This window comes from Narcine bancroftii, chromosome 4 (assembly GCF_036971445.1).
Source record: "Narcine bancroftii isolate sNarBan1 chromosome 4, sNarBan1.hap1, whole genome shotgun sequence".
Classification (NCBI taxonomy): Eukaryota; Metazoa; Chordata; class Chondrichthyes; order Torpediniformes; family Narcinidae; genus Narcine; species Narcine bancroftii.
The window spans coordinates 273,631,105-273,657,639 of NC_091472.1; the positions used below are offsets into that span (position 1 = coordinate 273,631,105).

General features: G+C 37.9%; 1 protein-coding gene across 22 annotated transcripts in view; it reads right to left on the reverse strand.

The window, feature by feature from the left end:
- arhgap15 (Rho GTPase activating protein 15) overlaps window positions 1–26,535 on the reverse strand; it is an 826,317-nt gene that overhangs the window by 368,613 nt on the left and 431,169 nt on the right. For 18 of the 22 annotated variants that reach the window (XR_011356680.1, XM_069935033.1, XM_069935042.1 and 15 more), the window contains 3 exons: window positions 22,531–22,626; window positions 20,860–20,995; window positions 19,817–19,840 (listed from right to left, as the gene is read on the reverse strand). Coding sequence is in view for 21 of the 22 variants with exons in the window: in XM_069935033.1 (XP_069791134.1) it covers window positions 19,817–19,840; window positions 20,860–20,995; window positions 22,531–22,626 (256 nt within the window). In the remaining variant the exon portion in view is untranslated. The remainder of the gene's footprint in view (window positions 1–19,816; window positions 19,841–20,859; window positions 20,996–22,530; window positions 22,627–26,535) is intronic. The other 4 variants (XM_069935036.1, XM_069935039.1, XM_069935046.1 and 1 more) reach the window with 1 other exon arrangement.

A 26,535-nucleotide genomic window follows, 5' to 3' on the forward strand; every position in this document is an offset into this window, starting at 1 on the left:
AAACAAATTACATATAACCCAACGGAGATCAAACAAAACTTCAAGGAATTCTACAAGCAATTATACCGAACTGAGAATGAAGGGAAAGAAGACAAATTAGATGAGTTTCTAGCTAAAATTGAACTACCAAAATTGTAAGAAGAGGAGCAAAACAAATTGATAAAACCATTTGAAATAGAGGAAATACAGGATCACCAGCATCATATAGACCAATATCTCTACTCAACTCAGATTATAAGATAATAGCAAAACCTTTAGCAAACAGATTGGCTGACTGTGTACCAAAAATAGTAAAACTAGATCAAACTGGATTTATTAAGAAAAGACGAACAACGGACAATATCTGTAAGTTCATTAACTTAATCCATGCAGTACAAAGAAATAAGATGCCAACAGTGGCGGTTGTTTTAGATGCAGAGAAAGCCTTTGACAGGGTGGAATGGAATTATTTATTCAAAGTACTACAGAGGTTCAACCTACCAGAGAAATATATTAATTGGATTAAAGCATTATATAAGGGACCATTGGCGAAGGTGACAGTAAATGGATATATATCGAACCAATTTAAATTAAGCAGGTCAACTAGGCAGGGATGTCCACTATCTCCCTCACTGTTCGCTTTAGCTATAGAACCCTTGGCAGAACTGATAAGAACAGAAAATGAAATAAAAGGGATAAAAATAAAAGAGAAGGAATATAAAATCAGTCTATTTGCAGATGACATCATAGAATACTTAACAGAACAAGAATTACATAAGAAATTGAAGGAATATGGAGAAATATTGGGGTACAAGATTAACGCAAATAAAAGTGAAGCGATGCCAATGAATAATGCGGATTTCACAAAGTTTAAGAAATAATCACCATTTAAATGGCAAACATAAGCAATCCAATACCTAGGTATTAGACTAGATAATCATCTAGGCCATCTATACAAGTTAAATTAACAGCTATTAATGAAGAAATTACAAGATGACTTAGAACATTTGAAAGATTTACCACTAACACTGATAGGAAGGGTAAATTGCATTAAAATGAATATCTTCCCAAGGATACAATATCTTTTTCAATCATTACCAATTGCCTTAACAGAGAAATTCTTCAATTAGCTAAAGAAAATAATAAGAACATTCTTATGGAAAGAGGGAAAACCGAGGATAGCACAAGATAAATTGATAGAATGGTACAAACAGGGAGGCTTACAGCTATCAAACTTTAAGAATTATTATAGAGCAGTACAATTAAGATATCTATCATATTTTTATCAAACAAGGGAAAAACCAGATTGGACCAGGTTAGAGCTGGATAAAATAGGGGAGAAGGTACCAGAACATATACTTTATAAGTGGGATGAAAAACTGGTGCAATATAGAAGTTCACCAGTACTGCACCATCTGCTCAACATTTGGAAGAAGATTCACATAGAAAGGAAAAAAAAACAAATTACCAACTACCAAAGTTATTATTATTATTTTTTTTTTAAATTTTTTATTTTTCACACCATAAATCACATTAGCCATGATATACACTTTTTCTTTTTCACACATATACAGTGACTTTTTCTCCCCCCCCTCCCTCCTCCCAAGCCACCCCCCACCCCCCCCTCTCATCCATTTTAGGTATACAATCTAGGTTGCATTAAATCAGTCAGACAATGTTGTCATTCAACAAAAATACACCAGAAATTCTACAGAGTCCATTCTTTTCTTTCCTTCTCCTTCCATCAACTTAGGTAATGTTTGTCCCCGGTAGGTTTTCGCTATTGTATTTAATGTAAGGCTCCCATACTTGTTTGAATATTTCAATATTATTTCTTAGTTATTATTGATGCAAAATCAACTAATCCCTTTCACAATAGATAACCTTTCCTTTAGAGAATGGGAGAGAAAAGAGATCAAAAGAATAGAAAATTGTTTTTTTGGAAATAATTTATTATCTTTTGAACAAATGAAGTACAAATATGGTATAACTCATGGTACAATGTTTGCATACCACCAACTGAAAACCTACTTAAAGGACAAATTGGGAAGCAGGCTGAGGTTACCAGAAGGAAGCAGCTTTGAATATGTGATTACAGACACAATGATAATTAAAATATTTATAACAAACATGTACATCAAGCTGCAAGAGAAAGAGAATGATGAAATAAGCTGTAAACCCAAACAAAAGTGGGAACAAGATCTAAACATAAAGATAAAAAATGAAAAATGGGAAAAGCTATGCTCCGGAACTATGAGAAATACAATAAACACAGTTACGCACGATGCAATATAATTGGTTACACAGGCTATATATCACGCCCCAAAAGTTAAATAAATGGGACCCAACAGTATCAGATAGATGTTTTCGCTGTAAGAAGGAAACGGGAACAATTTGGGCATGTAAGAAAGTGGAAAAGTTTTGGGAAGATCTAAATCAGGTATTAAATAAAATCACAAAAAGCAACATACCAAAAAATCCAGAGATCTTTCTTCTAAGTAACATAAGAAGTAAATAATTAGGCCTCAAACTGGATGAAGCACAAAAAAGATTTATTATGATAGCCTTAGCTGTAGCAAAAAAATGTATAATGTCAACCTGGAAATCAGAAGAGAGCCTGAGAGTACAGCAATGGTACATAGAAATGAATATATGTATTCTATAGGAAAAAATAACATATAATTAAAAAAATAAAGTCACATTAGTTGAACAAATTTGGGAACCGTACATGGAACACAACAGAGAGGGCCTACCGTGGACCTCGACCCCCTAAAATGATAGAATGAGAAGAAGACTAAATGAACTGACCCAGTGTGTAAAAGTAGATGATACATTTTTCTTATTTATTTTCATTGTGTGATGACATTGTTTAATGGATTTATTGTAATGTATATGTTGAATGTTTATTGGGTAGGGAGGGGGTGGGAAGGAGGGAGGGAAGGGAAGGGGGAAAAAGGGGAGAAAATTTCACTGTGTCTATTCAAGAGGGAAATGTTTGTGTGTATTTTGGTTAATATGGTTCATAGTGTGAAAAATTTAAAATAAAATTTAAAAATGGAGGCTTTGAGTACATCTTGTATCACTTCCCATGATCATCTCTTCTGATGACAAATTTTGGAATAGATTGCATATTTCAGAGTCTAAAGCAGAGCATGCAAACAATGGGTCTGCTCAATATAATGTAGGTCTCAATGCTAGTGATGTTGGCTTGAGAAAAGACACTAACTTTGTTTTGCTTATCCTTCCAGTGAATGTGGAGGATTTTGTTGAAACAGCTACTCTGTTTATTTTTTCCTCGGGAAGATATTTTGAGATGCCTGTAATAGATAGTCCAGAACTCAGAAGTATACAGCCTAGTGGTATAATATCTATCTGTTAATTAGATTACATAAGGCACAGCTTCATTCTCTCTTCCATTCTCAAAATAGTGTGTGATTTTTTTTCAATCACTGTTCTACCTGGGGACATCTTGACATTAGAATAGGATGGGGACAAACAGATGAAAGCTTTTCTTGAGTGAGACATTTTTATGCGAAGAGAATTAGAAAATGAATGTTTCAACTGAAGTGAAAATAATTCAGCATTAATTGAAAGTTAAGGAAAATCCAGCAATTATTTTTATCTTTCATGTAATTAAGATAGTTCAGAGCACTGTACAGCTAATGATTTACTTTTAAAATCTTGACTCTGTTCCTTGATGAGCAATTTGAACATAGAAAGCCTCCACAAATACAGTTACCTCTTTCACCTGTATTCATAGAAAGCCATACTTCCCAAATCCAGCACAACCTCAAATGGTGGACTATAATTTTACATTAAGGCATCTTTTATTGACCTTATCTAATGAAGGATGAGCTGTAAGATACACTGGTAACTTGCTAAAACTCCTCTTCTGATCTTTCCAACCTGTGATCAACCCCGAGAAGTACAAGAGCAAAAGAAGAATCCATCACTTGCAAGTCCTACACATGTTGACATCATCTTGACTTGAAATATTCTTTATCATGAGAGGGCCAAAATCATACTCTTCCTTATGTAACAGTACAATAGAAGTGTTTTCAATGGAAGAACTGTAATGGTTCAAGGAGGCAGCTTACTATCACCTTCTCAAGGACAGTAAATGCTTGCCTTCCTGATGGTATCTGCATCCCAAGAATAATAATTCAACAAATATTTAGCATTCTAAATGCATAAATACACTAAACTTAAAATCATGTGTTTAATTTAAGATTATACAAAGTGAAACAGGTGAAAGCAGTGTACCACCTCTCAACCTTCCCACTTGTTTATCTCATTTGTGCAAGAATCTGCCATTCCAAATTAGAATCCACAAAACTATTATCCATCATCAGGAGGAACTACTGAAAATGAGGAGGATTCTACCAGTTGTACCATTACATCGGAGTATTCGTTAATATATTTTACTTGAGAATTTACTGGGAGCTGCTGGCATCTTAGAGCCAGTAAGGTGAATGTATGGAACAAGCCCAATTGTTGCATGCAGAATCCACATGAAGGATTACGTGAGATGACAATGAAGTCTGTGTTTGTACATTGATAAGGGAATTATTTATATGAAAATGATTAGGCTTTAAAAAAAAATCCTTGATTTCATCTTTAGGATTCTGAAGTTGCATCTTTGGATACTCTTGTATGTCTCCAGATGCAGGGTGATAAGGAAGTGCAGGGTATCTAAACTAATCTCTACATTTAAGGTATTACATTTCTGAAGAAGTTGAAGTTTAATTGCAGTCAAAAGATTGAGAATTTTTCTAAATTTAAATACTTACATTTGACACATTTTTAAAAGAAATTTGAAGAAAATACTTGTGGCTCTCATGTAGAATTATAAATTAATCAAGAAGCTTCTTTATTTTTAAGCAAGTTTAGATGGATTCAGCAGTATAGCTGCAATTTATTGGTACGTTGGACCAGCATAATAGATTGTAAACAATTGACATGCCTGATTAGTATTTGTTTTATTTATTTTTACTGCTGTTAAGTTTCCATTCTCTAATGATAATCTTATGTCATTTAAGATTAGACCAAGACCAAAGATGTATGGAACAAAAGTGAAGGTGACAGGATATTTAGGTACCGATATGCCAGTGCAAGGAGAATTAATGGTCAAAGTGAAATACAAGGACAAAGAGCACATGCTAGCATTTATCATGATACCAAAGGTTGTACAGGCCATTCTAGGTTTAACAGCCTGTGAGAAACTGAACCTGGTAAAAAAAAAAGAGTCCTCGTGGTGGAAAGTGAAGGAGGGACAGTCTATGATGAACCCATGAAAGAGTACAATGACCTATCTTAGGGTCTAGGCTGCCTTCCAGGAGAACACACAATCACAGTGGATAAATGTGTGCCATCGATAATACATCCAGGCAGAAAAATTCCATTTGCACTTCAAAAGCAACTAAAGGCAGAGTTGGACAGGATGGAAAGCCTGAATCTGATTCAGAAGATAGATGAGCCAAAGGAGTGGGTCAGTTCATTTGTTATTGTGGATAAAATGAATCTTTCTTTGGCTTGGCTTCGCGGACGAAGATTTATGGAGGGGGTAAAAAAGTCCACGTCAGCTGCAGGCTCGTTTGTGGCTGACCAGTCCGATGCGGGACAGGCAGACACGATTGCAGCGGTTGCAAGGGAAAATTGGTTGGTTGGGGTTGGGTGTTGGGTTTTTCCTCCTTTGCCTTTTGTCAGTGAGGTGGGCTCTGCGGTCTTCTTCAAAGGAGGCTGCTGCCCGCCAAACTGTGAGGCGCCAAGATGCACGGTTTGAGGCGTTATCAGCCCACTGGCGGTGGTCAATGTGGCAGGCACCAAGAGATTTCTTTAGGCAGTCCTTGTACCTTTTCTTTGGTGCACCTCTGTCACGGTGGCCAGTGGAGAGCTCGCCATATAATACGATCTTGGGAAGGCGATGGTCCTCCATTCTGGAGACGTGACCCATCCAGCGCAGCTGGATCTTCAGCAGCGTGGACTCGATGCTGTCGACCTCTGCCATCTCGAGTACCTCGACGTTAGGGGTGTGAGCGCTCCAATGGATGTTGAGGATGGAGCGGAGACAACGCTGGTGGAAGCGTTCTAGGAGCCGTAGGTGGTGCCGGTAGAGGACCCATGATTCGGAGCCGAACAGGAGTGTGGGTATGACAACGGCTCTGTATACGCTTATCTTTGTGAGGTTTTTCAGTTGGTTGTTTTTCCAGACTCTTTTGTGTAGTCTTCCAAAGGCGCTATTTGCCTTGGCGAGTCTGTTGTCTATCTCATTGTCGATCCTTGCATCTGATGAAATGGTGCAGCCGAGATAGGTAAACTGGTTGACCGTTTTGAGTTTTGTGTGCCCGATGGAGATGTGGGGGGGCTGGTAGTCATGGTGGGGAGCTGGCTGATGGAGGACCTCAGTTTTCTTCAGGCTGACTTCCAGGCCAAACATTTTGGCAGTTTCCGCAAAGCAGGACGTCAAGCGCTGAAGAGCTGGCTCTGAATGGGCAACTAAAGCGGCATCATCTGCAAAGAGTAGTTCACGGACAAGTTTCTCTTGTGTCTTGGTGTGAGCTTGCAGGCGCCTCAGATTGAAGAGACTGCCATCCGTGCGGTACCGGATGTAAACAGCGTCTTCATTGTTGGGGTCTTTCATGGCTTGGTTCAGCATCATGCTGAAGAAGATTGAAAAGAGGGTTGGTGCGAGAACACAGCCTTGCTTCACGCCATTGTTAATGGAGAAGGGTTCAGAGAGCTCATTGCTGTATCTGACCCGACCTTGTTGGTTTTCGTGCAGTTGGATAATCATGTTGAGGAACTTTGGGGGACATCCGATGCGCTCTAGTATTTGCCAAAGCCCTTTCCTGCTCACGGTGTCGAAGGCTTTGGTGAGGTCAACAAAGGTGATGTAGAGTCCTTTGTTTTGTTCTCTGCACTTTTCTTGGAGCTGTCTGAGGGCAAAGACCATGTCAGTGGTTCCTCTGTTTGCGCGAAAGCCGCACTGTGATTCTGGGAGAATATTCTCAGTGACACTAGGTATTATTCTATTTAGTAGAATCCTAGCGAAGATGAATAGAAAATGAATAGAACGCTTAGAATTTGCTTGGATCCAAGAGATCTAAACAGAGCAAAAAAGAGAGATCACTTTAAGCTTCCAACGTGTGAATAAATCATATCACAGTTTGCAAATGCAAAGTTCTTCAGCATTAGATGCATCATCAGGATTTTGGCAGTTAAAATTGGATGAAGCAAGTTCAAGACTGTACGTTCAATAGTCCATTTGGGAGATACAGATTTCTAAGGTTACATTCGGAATTGTCTCAGCTCCTGAAGTGAATCACAAAACTATCCATATGGTCTATGAGCACAGGATGGAGTTGATACCTCATTGGATGACATCATAGAATGGGGAACCACAAGAATGGAGCATGATGAGAGACTAAGGAAAGTGTTGGAAACAACAAGGAAAGCAAACCTGAAGCTGAATAGAGACAAATGCCAGCTTCGGGTGACAGAACTAACATTTGTAGGAGATATTATTGGCAGTGAGGGCATCAGACCAGATCCAAGAAAGGTGTCCACCATTGGGAACATGCCAAGGCCACAATGCAAAAAAGACATTTAGAGGTTTTATGGAATGGTCAAAATGGGTAAATTCATATCCAACCTCTCAGAAAAGATGACTCCATTGAGAAGTCTAACAGAAAAGAACATTGAATGGGAATGGAATCATGAGCATGAAAAGTCATGGAGTGAACTAAAGAAATTGCTCATAGCGGAACTACTTCTGAGGTTGAACCCAGCGAGACCCATCAAGATATCGTCAGACGCATCACATAGTGCGCTTGGTGCAGTTCTTCTGCAAAAATAGGATGACTGGCAACCCATTGCATATGCATTACACTAAATGACAGACACAGAGAAGTGATACGCTCAAATTGAAAAGGAGTTGCTCAGCATCACATATGCCTGTGAAAGATTTCATCAGTTTGTGTCGGGACAAGCAATCAGTGTAGAGACTGAACATAAGCACTCTTTTTACCAGGTTAAGTTTCTCACAGGTGGAACTATCAGTGGTTGAAGACACCATCTACAAAGGAAGTAAAATCCTTATCCCAAAGAGTCTGAGAAAAGTGATGCTAAAAAGAATCCATGGAGGACATCTCAGAAACGAAAAGTGTAATAAAAGAGAATGAGAGGTGATGTAGTGGCCAAGAATCAACAATGATATAACAAATGAAGTGTCATACTGTATAATATGGCAGGAATATCAAGCAAACAACCCTGCAGAACCATTAAAGCCACACCCAACACCATAAAATCTTACCAGAAGGAAGGCGCTGACCTATTCAAATGTCAAGGGAAGGACTATCTTGTAGTCATAGACCATTACTCCCTGTATCTATAGGTGTGCAGACTGAAAACCACCACTGCAGATGCTGTAATAACAGGTATGAAAGCCATATTCTTCAGACATGTCATGGCAAGCAAGGTCTTCACAGACAAAGGACCCCAGTTTTGCAATTTAAAGTTCTGACAGTTTGTCAAAGAGTAGGACTTTGTACACACCACATCCAATGGTCTAGTGGAAAAATTGGTACAGACAGTGGAAAGACTGATGAACAAGGCAAAAGACAGTGGAACAGACTTCTACAAGAGCATGCTTGTATACTGCACAATGCCTCTCGAGTGTGGTATGTCACCAGCACAATTCCTTATGGGACGTAGGCTAAGATCATACCTGCCCATTCAGGAGAACTGCCTAAAAACAAAAGAGGAGGAAAAGTGAGGAAGTTCAAAGAACAACAGAAAGAAAAGCAAGAGTATTACTTTGACAGAAGAACAAAAACCTACTGAAACCACACTGGTGACCAAGTAAGTTTAAAAGACAAAATAAGCATGGACTCAGAAGGAAACTGTCCTTAGTGAAGTCCAACCAAGATCATACACCATTCAGACAAATGAAGGTGCTGTTCTGCAAATAAATCATCGAGATGGAAAGGCAGATTCTGTTGAACAACCTGAATGCACATCTGAGAAGACATCATCTGAGGCAACAACTCAGATTCAAGGACAATCAATCAGGAAATCATTAAGACTCGCGAATCCTCCTAAGAGACCTACTGAACAAATTTAAGATTCCTGTTATAGAATGAATCTTATTCATTCTATCTTATTCTATCTATTCTATCTATCTTATTTTATCTATCTTATTCACTTTTCAAATTTTAGTGTTTATAAATGTGAACACACAAAACAAGTTTGAAAAAATGTTAACAATGTTGATAATAATGAAAATGTAAGTTCCTAATGTTAAAGTTAAAATTGCAGAGTTGCACAAAGAAAACTTGTTAGTTAAAATTAAGATGCTTTTGTTTTATGGGAGATAACAGAAATAAATTTATTAGTTTTTTTTTCCATTTTACTATGTATCAAATTGAATTTCTATGTTTAATTTTGGCTGTTTCTAAAAAAATGTTTGGCCATCACCTGGAAATCTGATTTAGTTTTAGGAATGCAAAGATGGCATACTGAAATGAAATTCTATATTCCTTTAGAAAAGATAATATATAATTTGAGGGATAAATATCATTTTTTTGTAGAAGTATGGAGCACATACCTAAAAATTCTTGAAGATTTAATCTCTCTATCCGTTCCAGTAGGTGTCTCGGTTTCCACAGCGAAATAGTTGAATGTTATGGTTTTTAAATGATGGTCTCCTTTCTTCTTTTTTCTTAGTGGGTCAAAGGGGCAGGAGGGTGGGTGCTAGTGGAGTGGATGAGGGAGGTTGTCAGGTTTTTTAATTCAATTATATATTTTCTGTATGAAAATGTTATAATTGATGTTATGATTTTAAAAATTTATATAAATAAAATAGTCAAAAAAACAGGGAGATGTTATGATAATGAACATGTTTGCATGGCAAGGCCTTGATTATAGCTACTGTTTGATTAGACTTGGCTGCCAGCAAGGGGCTGAGCAAGAGCAAGAGACTGCAGAATTAAGATCTGTAATGGAGGCTTGCAGTCTCATGGCATGCCTCGTGTGCCGTTTACAACAACTTTTAAGTAAAGAACCTTTTCCTTCATCCATTTGTTGTCTAGGAACTCACACATACGATTAGAAGACCAAACACTGTTTTACTCATTGAATTATTTCAGCAGATTGTTGTTCCAGATTCCATCATCTGCAGTCTCCTCGTACATAATTCTGTAACTCACCATAAATTAATGGAAAGACGAATGAAAATGTTAAAAAAAAATTATAATCATACATTTCACCTAGGTATAGATTTAGAATGATATGCAAATAGGAAATTCCTGTAATTTCTGGAAAATTTCATGATTATGTTTTTGAAGTTCTAAAAAGAAAATCAAATGAATTATATCTCCTTCATCACGCATCTTGTTTGCAACTGCAAACATTCTCTTTTCCTACCTGTGGGGCATTGATGGGCATCAATACACATGTTTAATTGAGCTATTTTACATCAGACATGATTCTCTGGACAGAGTGACATGATGGTGACATATCCTTTCCAGGTATGGATAATTTTTAGTTTCCTAGAAACTCACTTGCACTTTGAAATAATTTGTTTTTAAGTCTCTCTTGCCATCCATTCACTCTTCACAACCATGCTGGCCCAGATAGGGTTAACTAGTTAAGTCCACTGACAATGTCGTCATGTGCTACAAACTGTGAAAGAGAAGATGAAGGTCTTGATAGGCAAACATCTTAATGATAATGTAACTAAGATATTGTCTGCTGAGACAATGCTGGAATTGCCACAGAATCGGTGTTAGATAAGTAAGAAAACTTTCATACCAAATATTAATAGCCATGATGTTCAAAATAAAACATTGCTTTGGATATTAGCTGGGAACCAGATATATGCCTGCTAGGGAAGATGATGGGACCAATTACAAACCTGTATTTGGATAGACACAAGAACAGGGAGGAAATGGGTGAATACAGAGCACATGCAGGTAGATGGAATTAGTTTAAATTGGCATCATGATCAGCACAGACATCATGGGAATAAGGGTATGCTCTGGTGCTGTACTGATCTATGTTCAGTGTCTGAAAGATTCTATTGAATCGCACTGACAGAAATGTTTGCATGTCAACTATTATTGCTCAGCAATTTTTCTATGTTAAATAATAATGCTGAATATTTGAATTTAAAGCTGCAGGTCAATTCCTGCTGGTAAATATTAAATATATGAGTAAAATTTTGTTGGTCTTTCATAAAAAAGTTTAATTAAATATTTAAGAGCTATTCTTTCACTAAAGTTTGTTAAAACCCCGAGAAAGTTCAGCGCTAGGGTGATACTTTTAGGAGCAATAAAATGCTTTTCGTCTTTCACATCTTTTGTGCAAACAGTTACCCTGGGCATGGTCCAGGATTTGCTAATATGGTGCTCACCAATGATTTGCAATCTCATGTCAGATTCAGTGATCTGCAAAATGAAAGGTATTAATCCACGATTTAAATAGCTTTGTGTTTGGTAAACAGGATCAAACAAAATACTGAAAAAAAATATAATATTTGAAGTTTGAGTGAATAGGAAAACTTGCAAGAAAATGGTCTTGGCGAATTGAAGATAGTCAAAACGATTGAAAAGCTTTTGTCTCATCCTTCAATCATTCAGTTATCCTCAATGGGCTTCTCTCACACGTCCACTGAGCATGCTTAATTGGAATTATTATGAAAATATGCTTCCTCTATAGCAACAGCAACATGGGGATACTTGTATAATACACTAGGGTTTACGTCAGTGAAAAGCCTTTGCAAAACTTACTCCCTAAGCCAACACATGGTCAAGTTCCTCACAACTTAACTGTTGAAAATGCTCTGATTTGCTATATTGTGGTCAAGTACTACAAAACTCTTTCATGCTGCTGTGAGCAATACTTAGACAAATTCAAATGTTTCAACTTCCACTATCAGCTGCTGAACAATTATCAAGAATAAACTCCATAGTTCACAAAAATCAAAGAAGATAATGCTGTAAACACTCAACAGCTCAGGCAGCATCTGCAGAGAACAAAAATGCAGTCAACACTATGAAAAGTTATTAAGAAAAGTTAGGCATCAAAGGAATTAAACATCAAAGATACTAAATTTATTAATTCCTAAGAAATATCATTGACCTAAAATTTATAGCTCTGTTTTGTTCTCCAGTTGAGTATTTCCAGCTTCTTGTTTTTAGTTCAGATTTACAGCAACGTTGCATTTGTTTTTTTTTGTTTGAAAAGTTTCCAGAAGTTAGATATACATAAAAGCAGTAGGTTTGTCTGCAGGTTTCTTCTTGACTGTTAATTCAAACGAATGGAGATATCTGCATAAATATTCTTTGAACTATTTTGACGATCAAAAGACAACAGAAATGTTTGCTGATTTGTTTTCAGCAAAATAAAAACAAACAGTACAAATCTACAGGGGAAAAAAAGAAAAAAGAATAAAAAGACCAAGGTGTTTCAAAGCAAACAATCATTAAATGATGTGCAAATTATTCCAGCATTTAAACATGGCTTTCTCAGCATGATGAAAAGAGGATTAATCATCAAATATCAGTCTGATTTCAAATGCCAGGTTTCAATATAAGCTGACGGGATAAAAAAGCAACAACAAAGAGGGCAAGAACAGTACAGAGCACCACAGGGAGTACTTCTGATTTCGGCTCCAAAAGGATTTCTTTGATGGAACCTTTCTCAAAGTAAATATCAGTACCACATAACTGCATTCAGCAGCATTTACCAAATAGCCTACCTGTCTGCAATGTCTGATCCTCTGTGTATAAGAGGAAGCATTTTAAATTCCATGTGTAGCAAAGTGACATAAGGCTTAAGGATTAATTATGCAGCTGACAATTACAGGTTTTTCTTTCTTTTACGAGTCTCTTAAGATAGAGTTATTGAACCAAGTGCTCAATCCAGATATAACCATGAGGGGACTCACTTGAAAGCTTCATTATTCCTTTTTTGTTTGCCTTTTCTGGCAAAATTCCAATAGATCAAAATTGTATCATACAAACTTCTGATCTGAACGCTGTACCATAACTATATTTTCTTACTGCACTTACCGCTCAGCATTTTTAGCCATCTTTAAATTGTGGCAAGTGTGATTTGGAAATATTAAGTTTGAAGGTTTCTTTGCGGAAACAATAATACTGTAGATTTTATACAGAGCAATGTTTTAATTGAGTTATGAGTCATCGATTCAGATGCCATCACCACATCAGGCCAGAGCATTTGATATTTGAACAAAATGGTTAGAATTATCAATCAGTTGCTCAAAGAAATAAAACCTCCAAACCAAGCCTCTTTATGAACATTGATGTTTGAAGAAGAGATTTGCTCCAATTCCAACCAGTTTTCTGTATCCTGTTTTCTCTTAAATTATTTATATTCAGAGTTATGTTTTCTGAACATGAGTGCTGTCCCGTTCTGAGCTCATGTCCTAGTCTAAAATGATGAACAGCAATTTGAGATCATGACTCATGATTATTGGTCTGGAATTTTCTATCGAGTTTGAGGATTAGCATTCAAGTCCACAGAGCTGGTTTGAGGAACTCCTTGGTGGCTTTAAGCCTGGGGGGTAGAGTTGAAAACTCTGAGATAAGCCTGGGGGGTAGAGTTGAAAACTCTGAGACCTTACCTATTTACAAAATGTATTAATAATGATCTAGATGGAAGAATTTAAAGTTTGTAGATAATACTGGACTGAGTGGCAGTGGGAGCTGCAACAATGATTCCAAGAAGCTACAGGATTACTTCGATAGTCGGTAAATGCATCTCAGATACAATGTAACATGGATAAATCTGACAATAGCAGGAGGGCAGATTATTACTTGAATGTTGATAAATTAGGAAAGGGTGAGGTGCAACAAAACCTGGGTGTCATTGAAGGATAAAATGCAGTGCAAAAAAAAACAAATGGCATGTTGACCTTTATTGTGAGAGTTTTTCAATAGAGATTCAGGGAGATCTTACTGCAGTTGTATAGGGCCTTGATGGGGACTTACATTGAGTATTGTGTACATTCTTGGTCTCCAAGCCTGAGGAAGGACATTATTATTATTGAAAGAGTGTAAGGATGGCAGGATTTGTGTATAAAGAAAGATTGGATAGACTAGTGTTACTCTAATTGGAATTTAACAAAATAAACAATATTCTCTTAAAGACCTATAAAATTACGACAGGACTAAACAGATTAGATGCAGAAAGGATATTTCTGATATTGAGAAGTTCAGAACAAGGATATAGGTTTATGATGCTAGTTGCCTTGACCCCTTAAAATTTCCTTTCACCTTCAAAGGTTTTCTTTTCTGATTTGGAGAGGGTTCAGCTGAGGTGAGGAGCTTATTTTGGAAAATAGTAGGTCCAATAAAATATAGTATTGAATTTATTATCTCACATGTCTGTCCATGTGGAGAATGAGAGTAAATGATGCCTCACATATCACTTCCCTAAACTGTTATACCACTGTAGTTACTTAGATTATAAAACCTTGACTAATTCATCGTGAGCAAAGGAATAGCATTAAGCTTAAATGTTGGCTGCTTCTCATGTCCATCCTCAAACCCAAATCATACCTAAAACTAGGAACAGCGAAATAAACCATCTTGCTGGGAGAGCTCATTAATTCATTGTTTAATCGTGAAAATTATAGTCACTGCAAAATTGATTTTAAAAAGTGCTGATATCATTGTTCTTGTGTTAGATGAAATGGTCATTGACCCAAAATGTTAACCCCTTTTCTCTCTACCCTTAAAAGTGATGAAATCTACTCGACTGTAAATTGAGAGCTAGGAAGTGGGATTAGGCAAAACACTTTTTTTTTGTAGTGACATGGACATGATGAATAATAGACTGTATCAACATTAGTAACTTTAAATATTCAATAAGATGCTGCCTTTCTTACTGAGTATTTTTAAAATCATGCTTTTCCTTTTTTATTTCCAATTTTTCATGCCACAATATCTTTACCCTCAAAATTGCACTCCAATCTAATTTGGTCTAATTCCTAGAACATCCACCCCACCAACATTATGGAAGTAACTTCACCAGATAAACACACCAATTCTGGAATACCACCACTTTCTCATAGGCAATCAAGAATGGTCAATAAATTCAAGCCTTATCATTCATAGAAAGATTCATCAAGATTACCAAAAAACATTCTCATAATTATATACATCAAAATATTCCCCATTAAGAGTAAAAAAAAATACAGTAGTATAATTATGTGCCAACAAAACATTCTGACTTATTGTGAAATGGTAAGGTTAGATGATGATTCTTTTAATTCACCAATTTTCTACAAATTTACTTTCGTGTAATTCAGTGAAGGGGAAGTTTCCAGTTTTCATTATGACAGAGTCTTTTCAAGTGTTCCTAAGGGGGCATTACTTTATCAGTGTCAACAGTAAGTTCTTCAGTATACTTTGGCAACACTATAGCTGTGTTTTAAACATTGGCATATTTGCCATCCCTCATGTGAGCAACCTTATGTCACAGTATTTTTCGAAGAATCTGAAAATGTCAACATTTGATTAAAAAATGTAGACACATGAAAGTGGCAGCAAAAGGTAGGTAACTCTTCAAGATCATTCTTTCAAATATATCAGAGCCTGGACTGTATTGTAAAAAAAAAACCATTATGATATTTTATGTGTCTGTGCATAAGCTTGTGAAAAGCTCACTTGACATCCTGCCCTATCAGAGTGCAAGCTCCTCGTTTTCATTTCCTAAACCAAAAGGTGTGCTGAAATTGAGGCAATCGTAGTGATATTTATTGCTGCTCTTCCAAAATAATGGCTTTATTCAGAATATTCAAGATTCTCTTATTGTTATGTAAAAAAAACAGATACAATGTCACATGAAATTACATTGAGTCTGCTGTCAGCCGGACAAAGATTTTCCATCAGCAGAAATTGCTCAGCACCTCTTATATTCAGAGAAAGTGAAGCAAAGCAGAGTCCCTTCAGAGTTAATGAGCGTCCATGAATTCACCTCCAATACTTCTGCAGCCTCTGAAGCCGCATAGTTTTCAGTCCAAACTTTCAGCAACCAGAGCTGCAGATCCAAACCTCTAACATGATCAGGAAGCCTTCATGGCCCCTCTGGAGCCATTCCCACCCTTGGTAACCTCTCACATCCTGCTTCCAATACCTGGTACCCCTTCAGCCAGTCTCCTGCCAATTTCCAGTAGTCCACAACTTGGTGTGAATCATTTGACCACAAGTCACCAGCAGCCTGCAGCCTGCATGTGTTCCTCACCTCAAGTCACCAACAACCTGCTGCTTGTATGCTCTTCAGCTGCAGAGAGTCTCAGTGATCCTCCACCATTGTCTCTCTCCTGTAGAGTCTTCTCCTCTACTTGTCCTTCTCAAACTAGGGGTGGTCTCCCCATTTTCTGGTGCCCTGCACCAGTCTTCTGCTTCCTCAGAGTCTCCAACCCCTCGAGGCCACTGCTGAATATAGGCACTGTCATCTTAGGCCCAGAACCTGCTATCCCAGGATCTTATAATGAAGTACCATTGGGTCCTTTAACAGGTTGTTTAAAGCCTGTACAGAGCCATTGATATTTAGACTGGGTGGCAGGACATGTAGGGGAGTGCTGTGTTTCCACTACCTGTGGGTCCATACCAGCGGCAGTGCTACCATTGCAGCAGCCCCAGCAGTGCTGCCATTTTCTTTTGGGGAGTTGTACCGACTACTGGAACAGTATGAATAATAAAATTATCTTTGTATACTCACTGCAAATGCATTCAAAAATAACTTACACATCATGACTAGGAAATATAAAGTGGTCAAATCATACGAATAAATATATGTGTTATATAGTCAGGATAATGTGAACTATTTTGTAACCATGTAAGAATACACTCTTCTCACTTCAGTAATACCATGTTGCGTCTGTGTTACTGGGAGACTTCTTAAATAAATTAGAGATGCAAGATTCAAATAACAAAAGAAACTTTACTTACTGATGTCTTCCACCATCTCAGGAATCTGTTCACACACTCATATACATATGCATACACCCCACAATGAGGCACTACAGTTACTACAGTGAGAAAGGTGTATTCTTAGGTGGTTACAAAATAGTTCACATTATCCTGACTATATAACAAAGTGAAAATGCAAAAGGTTAATTCATAACCATGGATTATGTTAATTTGCATTCAACTGATGACAGTTGCTGATATAATAAAGAACAAACAATTACTTCAGTTTAACACAAAAGTGCAGGAGAAACTCAGTAGATCATATAGCATCCATAGGAAGTAAAGATATATAAAGAATAGTTCAGACCTGCTCCCTCCATCAAGGTATGAGCAAAAAACAGGCAGGCACCTGAATAAAAAGGTGGTGTGGTAGGGGTGTTGTTGGGAGGGGGGGGGAGCGAAGAAGGAAGAGAAGAAATGGCAAGGGGAGGAGCACAGACTAACAAGCAAGAGGTCATAGGTGGGAGGGCAGGAGAAATAAAGCTGAGAAGTGATATGAGGAAAGGATAAATCTCTGATTGGTGAGGGAAAGGGGTGGAGAGCTGGAGGAAAGGAAACAAGAGGGTTAAAGAAAGAGAGAGAAAAAGGGGAAGGGCCAAATGAAATCTGGAGAGATTGATGCTCATGTCATCTGGTTGGAGAATGCCTATTCTTTCAATTTGTGGGTGACCTCAGTTTGATATTGCATAAAGCCATGTCAGCATGGGAATGGTGTGTGGAATTGATATTGCAGAAGTCAGAGCCAAGATGATCAAATAAATAATCTCTTTGTCTGCAGATGACTGCAGCAGATTCACAAGTGAAGTTTTGTTTCACTTGGAGGGACAGTTTGGGGCCGCAAATGGCGATGACAGAAGAAGAATGGGCGCAAATGTAGCACTTCCTGTGGTCACAGGGATAGATGTCAAGGGAAATATTTCAAGATATATTATTCATATTATTTTACCTAATGAGAACCTTGCAGAGAGAAAAAAAAGTTCATTCAAATTTCTAATCGCTTTTCCGTATGGCACAATGAATCAAAGGCTAGGTGATGAAATGCCACCCGTCTGTAGTTCCCAAAAAATAAAAAATAGGTGGGAGTATATTCATTCAAGAATTGTGGAGAGCAAACTCAACTGTAGATATGTAGATTTTCCATAATGAGGAATATCCTCTCAGTATATTCCTATTTTCTTTTTGGATGGAATTGCTATTTAAAGTGATTGATAACAGTGCCAGAAAACATGGAATTATTTGTTTAGCCAGACATCGAAAGCACTGCAAGACCAAATAAAGTTTTATAGCTGAACTATAGATATATCTTCTTTGGCTTGGCTTCGCGGACGAAGATTTATGGAGGGGGTAAAAGTCCATGTCAGCTGCAGGCTCGATTGTGGCTGACAAGTCCGATGCGGGACAGGCAGACATGGTTGCAGCGGATGCAGGGGAAAATTGGTTGGTTGGGGTTGGGTGTTGGGTTTTTCCTCCTTTGTCTTTTGTCAGTGAGGTGGGCTCTGCGGTCTTCTTCAAAGGAGGTTGCTGCCCGCCGAACTGTGAGGCGCCAAGATGCACGGTTTGAGGCGATATCAGCCCACTGGCGGTGGTCAATGTGGCAGGCACCAAGAGATTTCTTTAGGCAGTCCTTGTACCTCTTCTTTTGTGCACCTCTGTCTTGGTGGCCAGTGGAGAGCTCGCCATATAACACGATCTTGGGAAGGCGATGGTCCTCCATTCTGGAGACGTGACCCACCCAGCGCAGCTGGATCTTCAGCAGCGTGGATTCGATGCTGTCGGCCTCTGCCATCTCGAGTACTTCGATGTTAGGGATGAAGTCGCTCCAATGAATTTTGAGGATGGAGCGGAGACAACGCTGGTGGAAGCGTTCTAGGAGCCGTAGGTGATGCCGGTAGAGGACCCATGATTCGGAGCCAAACAGGAGTGTGGGTATGACAACGGCTCTGTATACGCTAATCTTTGTGAGGTTTTTCAGTTGGTTGTTTTTCCAGACTCTTTTGTGTAGTCTTCCAAAGGCGCTATTTGCCTTGGAGAGTCTGTTGTCTATCTCATTGTCGATCCTTGCATCTGATGAAATGGTGCAGCCGAGATAGGTAAACTGGTTGACCGTTTTGAGTTTTGTGTGCCCGATGGAGATGTGGGGGGGCTGGTAGTCATGGTGGGGAGCTGGCTGATGGAGGACCTCAGTTTTCTTCAGGCTGACTTCCAGGCCAAACATTTTGGCAGTTTCCGCAAAACAGGACGTCAAGTGCTGAAGAGCTGGCTCTGAATGGGCAACTAAAGCGGCATCGTCTGCAAAGAGTAGTTCACGGACAAGTTTCTCTTGTGTCTTGGTGTGAGCTTGCAGGCGCCTCAGATTGAAGAGACTGCCATCCGTGCGGTACCGGATGTAAGCAGCGTCTTCATTGTTGAGGTCTTTCATGGCTTGGTTCAGCATCATGCCGAAGAAGATTGAAAAGAGGGTTGGTGCAAGGACACAGCCTTGCTTCATGCCATTGTTAATGGAGAAGGGTTCAGAGAGCTCATTGCTGTATCTGACCCGACCTTGTTGGTTTTCGTGCAGTTGGATAATCATAACTATAGATATATAGCATCTTCATAGCAATACTCTTTGGACTCCATTTACATGATTGCATCTAAATGTCACTCAGGTGTAGTTATGCTAATAGTTTTCAGTATTAACCTATCTGCTAAGATTTAGATAATGGGATGTGTGATCAAATCACATACTCAATGAGTTATTTAAAATAACATCATGTGTGGTTCCACTAATAATTTACAATATTAATATATCTGTTAAGATTTAGATAATGGGATCTATGATCAAATCACATACTTACTTATTTTGTTTGACACAACTTCACCTAAACAAAAAAAAAGGATGTCTTGTGATTTGCATTCATAAAATGCTAAGTACTGTAATAGGAATAAGCATTGACCTTGGCTGCAGATGTCTGCAATATCTTGGAAAGATAAAATGAGAATGAACATTGACAGTTTAGAAGTGTTTATTTGCTTACCCATAGTCCCAATGGACATTAAGGGAGATTAGCAATACTTTCAACTTGCACTGGTAAAGAATCACTTAATGTTATATTGCAGAACATAATAGAGGGAAAGGACTCTGCTGACAAGAAAGACATTTTTGTTTCAGATGACTAGTCCATTTCTTTTGATCATCTCAGGTGCTATTTTCAATTACCCAACTCGAGAAAAAAGAAATGGAGTGCCTTTGCCATATGTAATTCATGAGGAACTATTATTTATTGTGGTGTACTCTTCTTTTTGGTGAACAGTTTGAATTTGTTTGATTGGAGTGTTAAAAGAAAGAAGGTGAGAGGAGGAGGAAAGGGAGAGGAGGAGAAGGGGAAGGAGGGGAAGGGAGGAAATAGGTGAGGGAGAAGGGAGGAACATTTCAGGTTGATAACCTTTCATCAGCCGCAAGAGCAATGGTTATCGCAACACTATTACAGCCCCAAAGACTTGGCTTCCATTCTGATGGTGTCTGAAAGGAGTTTGTACATTTTCCTTATGACCCATGTGTATTTCCTCTTGTTGCTCTGGTTTCCTCCCACCCTCAAAAAATATGTATATTTTTAGGTTAATTGGTGTATTTGGGCAGCAAGAGGTCATGGGCCAAAGGGACTGATACTGTGTTGTAACTCAAAAAAAACCCAAGCTAGTTTGAAAGATAATCAAACTGATATATGGATATTTTCTCTCTCACTCTCCTTCTCTCTCTTCTTTTGGTGCACCATGATCTGCTGATTATTTCCAACACTCCATTCTGAGAATTTGTAAACAAGTCCTTGAAGTATTCATAGAAATATGCATCTATCGGATGCTTAAAAGAGTCTTAGGCATGGAAAGCTGAGTTACTTACTCAATGATTTTCTGTGCTCAGATTTTGGTTCTTTTGGATTAGGCTTGATGTCTCTCTCTCCTCTACATCTGTTTACTTCTTCACTGCTTGAACTTTTCCAGATACTGTATGTTGTATTTGAGATTCCTTTCTTTGACTGGAATGTCACAAAAAGATATTTGTAAGACAAAATAATTTGATGGAAATTTCTTTTCCACAATTTTGCATGTACGAATAGCTTATCTTTAACCAATTCAGGATAAAAAGAAAACACAATTATTGAAATGTAAAATGAATCAGGTTTGCTGCTTTCAACTTCTCATGTAGCAAGTTTTCATATTGTGGCAAATCACAGATAAAGTTGCCATTGAAAGTGATGCGTAAAAGCAAGAGATGGAAAAACCAGCATCCAAAATTAACCAGACTTGCTTTTCACTTGCTAGTTAGTTGGCAGAGGCTTATGAGTAGGTCATAAGCTTATCTTTTGAATGAGGAATGATGTGTGATGGACAGGAAAGAGAAAGAAAATGCTTTTTGAAATGTAACTGAGTGGACAATCCAGTGAACAGCAAAGCAACTGTGCGCTGATGATATTTATACTACCTTACCCTGAAGTATATTTCTCTTAATTATATAATAATGAAGACCAGTAAATGGATGATAGCATTTGGCTTTTCCTTTAGTTTCCCACCATCATTCAATTATGATAACAAAGGCAAATCCTTCAACTGAGGTGACAAGTGGTATCACCACAATTTCCCAGTCAGCCCACATAAAAGAGAAAACTTAAAAATTGTTTTGAGATATGGGAATTATTCGCAAATTTGTAGGAATTGGTTCTCCTGGAGAGATATTCACATATTGGTATTAGATTTTTCCTCAAACAGATTTGCAATTAATTGGGATGCTTCTTGAAGTGAAAAATTGCCAAGATTACAATTTTATAATGTGGGTGGTCTTTTCTTTTCACCCTGAACCTTGAAAAGAGAAGGTTAGTTCTCTTGTAAGAATGTTAATTTTCCTAAATTCTGTTACCTATATATGCGATGAAATGTGGTCACACGGTATATAGAATGGAGCCAATGGAATGATTTTGAGTATGATTGCATCAATTTTTATTGCAGACCTATTCCAAATAAAAATGTCCATGTAAAGGACAATAGTATATAACATTATTTGAAATTCACATCAGATTGACATAGTTTTAAAAAAATTGTGGTGCTCAAGCATCAGCCTATGTGCTTGTATTAAATACGAAAAAAAATCTCATTTGTAGATAGTTTGACATGAATGAAATTGAACTCAAGATTGTGATTATAATAGGGAAAAGTCAGTGTGCATTTAAATTTGTGGGCTACAAGTTAGTATATTTATCACAATCTGTTGCAAATGAACATTATGTCCTACTTGAGTCATTTCAGGTCTGTTTTAAATTTAAAAACATCATGCCAAGACATTTGATAGAAAATATGCAAAGAGGGAATAATAATGCCACAGGGAGCTATAATGAAAAGTAAAAAAAATATCCAAAGGGCTGATCAGAGCTTGAGAAGTTCAGAAAATATATGGGAAAGTATTTTTTTGGCAAAAAATCTTAAAATGTTTATTGTGCAACTTGTAGGACAGATTGAACAAATATAAAAAAAACCCTTTTATTTTCTTCCAAGATAGAGTTTGGAGTGTTATACATACCAGTCTGTCAATCACATGTCTAATGGCCTGGTACCAGTCATGTATACTGTCGTCATCAGAGTGGAGAAGAAATTCATTCCCTGAGATTGTTGTTAGCTGTGTCAATAAAAAAAACAGAGCACAGTGTGATTTAGTTTAATGGAATAAATATTGTAGGATACACAAATCCATCTAAACTGTCAACACTTAGTTCATTGTGTTCTCAAATCAGCATTACTCAACAGCAAGAAAGGAATTAAAGAAAACTGAGCTTGACCAAGGACCTGTTCACTCTCCTTCTCCTGATTGTCACATAATATAGCAATAATAGGAGACAAGTCAAAGTTTGACTTCCACTGCACTCTGTTACATTTATGGCAAACACATCTGCTGAAAACTGAAGGGAATACTTCATCAAACCAGATGTTTCAGTCCTCGGTCCAGGCCTTACAGAAAAGCTTTGAAACAGATTAAGGAACAAGGACAAAAAATACTTTGAAATTAATTAATTCTGATGAAATATTTCTACCTGAAATGTTATCATAATTTTTATCTCACTTGAATGGTGATGAGCCTGATGTGAATTTCCATCATTTATGACTTATTTAATTAAAAAAAAATATAGTAAGGGATGTTTACAAATGAAACAGATGGTGCAAACTAGCATATTTGAAGAATGGCCAGGTTAATTACAATTCATCTATGAAAATGAAAACCATATAACAGAAACAGACCTCCCTCAAGTATCTTTTGTGAGAACTAGAGAGGACTTCCAGCAGGAGTAGGAGAGCATGGTGGAGTAAATGAAGTGGTGTTCTCTAATGCTTGCTGCATATTCCATCAGTTATTTCCAAATTTGATGATCACCAGAAAAATGTCTGATTGTGACACATACTTAAAGGGGGATAGAAATACCTTTTGATCTCTCATGACCCACCCAAAGCAATTTTCAAAAACTGTTTGCTATTTTCAGTAGAATGCTCCATCTGACCCTCTGAGCTATAGAATACCAAATGTTCATAAATGTTTGGAAGAACAAATTCCATCTAATGAGAGTTATAGAATTCAACACCATGGAAACACACCCTTTGGCCTAACTTGTCTATGCTGACAATGGGAGAAATTTATGGTAGAACTTTATTTCAGAACAATTGGCCACAAATGAAAATATCTTCTACATGTTTGGACTACCAAGACCACTCAGAATCTTATATACAGTAAAACCCCTGTTATCCAGAATTCAAGCAATCAGCAGCTTTGAGAAATCAGCAAAAAAAGTGGAAAATAAATAGGTAAAATAATGGAAGTTTAAAATTTGCTTGGCTCGTCGTTTGTCAGCAATCAAGCAACACACAATCTCAAGCAACCAGAAAATTCACTTAACCAGCATCTACCAATCCCATAGGTGATCGATTCCAGGGATTTTACTTTATTTCAATAAGATAGAGTGACAGAGCTATACAGCATAGAAATAGTCTCTTCAGCCCAACTCATCACTGCCCATATCCCTTTAAACCTTTGTGATGCATGTACTTACCAAAAAGACTTTTAAACAGTGTAATTATACCTCTTTTTGCCACTTTCTCTGGCGTGTACCCTCAAACACTGCATAAAAAGTTTATCCCTCCAATTCCTATCAAATCTTCTCCTCTGAAATTAAATCTATGCTCTCTAGTTTTAGGCTATCCTCCTCCAGAGGAAAAAAAATATTGTGACTATTGACCTTATCTAAGATCCTGATAATTTCCTATAACTCTCTAAAGTCATCTCTCATCCTCCAAGGGTCCAGGGAAAATGCTCCTGCCTTCCACTCATTCCTTCTAACTCAGCCTTCCAGTCTCAGTAACATCCTTGTGAATCTTTTTCTGTATCCTTTCCAATTTTATAACATTTTCCTATTCCTAGGATATCAGAACTGTAGACAATGTACCAAGTGGTGTTTCAACAATCCCATGTACAGTTGTAGCATGACATCCAGGGTCCTGCACTCAATGCCTTAAATGAAGAGGGCAAGTATTCCAAACATCCTTCTTCATTGCTCTGTCTACCTGTGTCATTACTTTCAGGGAGCTATGTACTTGCGCCCCAAATATCTCGATTTCACATCACTCTCCAAAGCCCTGCCATTCACTGTGGAAATCCTGTCCAGGTTAGCATACTAAAATGTAATAATTCAAACAGTTTCCCATTTGAACTAGATTCTGTTATGTTCTCAGATAACTTTCTTCACAATCTTTTACATCATCAATTTACCAACTTGGAAAGACAAGGACTCATTAGAGAGTATGCTAATTATGTTCCTATCCAAATTGTAAATATTCCTGCAAATAACAATACATCCGGCACTGATCTTTGTGGTACATTTCTGGTTATGGACCTCTAATCTGAAAAACTAACTCTCTACCATCACCCTCTGACTTTTACACAAAGCCAATTTTGTATCTATTTAACTTGCTCATCCTGAATTCCATGTGATCTCACCTTCAAGACCAGCTACATTTAAAAAGGTCTTGCTGAAGTCTATGTGAACAACATCTACCTCGCCTGCCACACCCCCAGCCCCCACTCCGCTGCCCTCACCAATCTACTTGGTCACCTCTTCAAAAATTACTTGTGAGATGGGTTTTCCCACACACAAATCCATGCTGACTCTCTCTAATGAGTCTTTGTCCTTCCAAGAACAGACATATTCTACCTCTCAGAATCCCATCCAATAACTTTCCAGTCACCATTGTTAGGCCTGTCTTTCCTTGCAGCCCTTCTTAAATAAGGGCTCTCTAACCACCCTTCATGCATAATAAAGGCACAACACTGGCCACCCTCCAGTCTTCCAGGATATCGCTCTTGGCTAACTGTGTTAATAGTATCTCTGCTAGGGCCTCATTAATTTCTTCACCTGTTTCAAACAATGTCTGAGGAGACACTTGGCCATTGAGCAGAAAATTATCCACCTTGTAGTTTTTTTTGTGTTTCAAGACATTACCTAGCTTCTATGACCTTCTATGCAGTTAATCTACAAGAGAAATATTTATTTCAGACTTCACCAATCTCCAGTGGCTGCAAATACTGGCAACCACAATGATTCTTAATGTGATTTATTCTCACTGTATGGTTTTTTATTTTATTCCTAATATACTTATGGAATCTCTTAGCATTTTCATTGATCTTATTTGCAAAGCTATCCCATATCTTCTATTTGCTTTCTTGATTTCCCTCAACTGGACTCCTGCACTTATTATACTATTCAGGGGATTCACTTGATCCCAGCTGCCTATACACAACATTTGTAGTAGTGCCAGAGCTGCTCTAAGGACAGCATTGCTGCTTGTACAGACCTGGAGAGTAGAATACTGTGGTACTCTGAAGGGTTCAAATACCTGGTCCTAGTTCCGATGGCTACATACAGGTATTAAATGAACCTATGGTATTTTTATGTGAAAACTTGCAACTGCAGGATCTATGCTCGACAGCGATCAGTGGGCTAGGGCAGGACACCAAAAACAAAACACACCCCAATGAGGAGAAGCAGAGGAGATGACTCTACAGGATGATGATCATGGCAGCGGAACAGTGAAGAGCTGAATGGCTGAGCAACCCACATAGGCTGCAGGTGAATTGCCATTGGGGGACCTGCAAGGGCTTAGGCAGCTGGAGACTGGCTCATGGGAACAAGGTATTAGAACTAGGATTCTGGAGGGTGGTGAGTGCAAGAAGGCTTCCTGATTGTGTCAGAGGTTTGGAGATGAAGCTCAGGTTGCCGATTAATCAAACAGGAGGCTGTGCGGCTGCAGAGGCCGCAAGAGTGTTGCACGTGAATCTATGGCCCCTAGTGTCTCTGAAGAGACTCCCTTCTGCTTCTTTTTCCTTTATACTGTAAGGGGCACTGGGTGACACTAATGGCAACTCTTTGTCTGCCTTGTGGCAGGAAGATGGCAATTTTGTGTAATCTTACATTTACAGGTCTATTTCTTTACAATAAAGCCATCTGAAATAAGGAATCTTGAATCGAGAATCTTGAATTTGCTT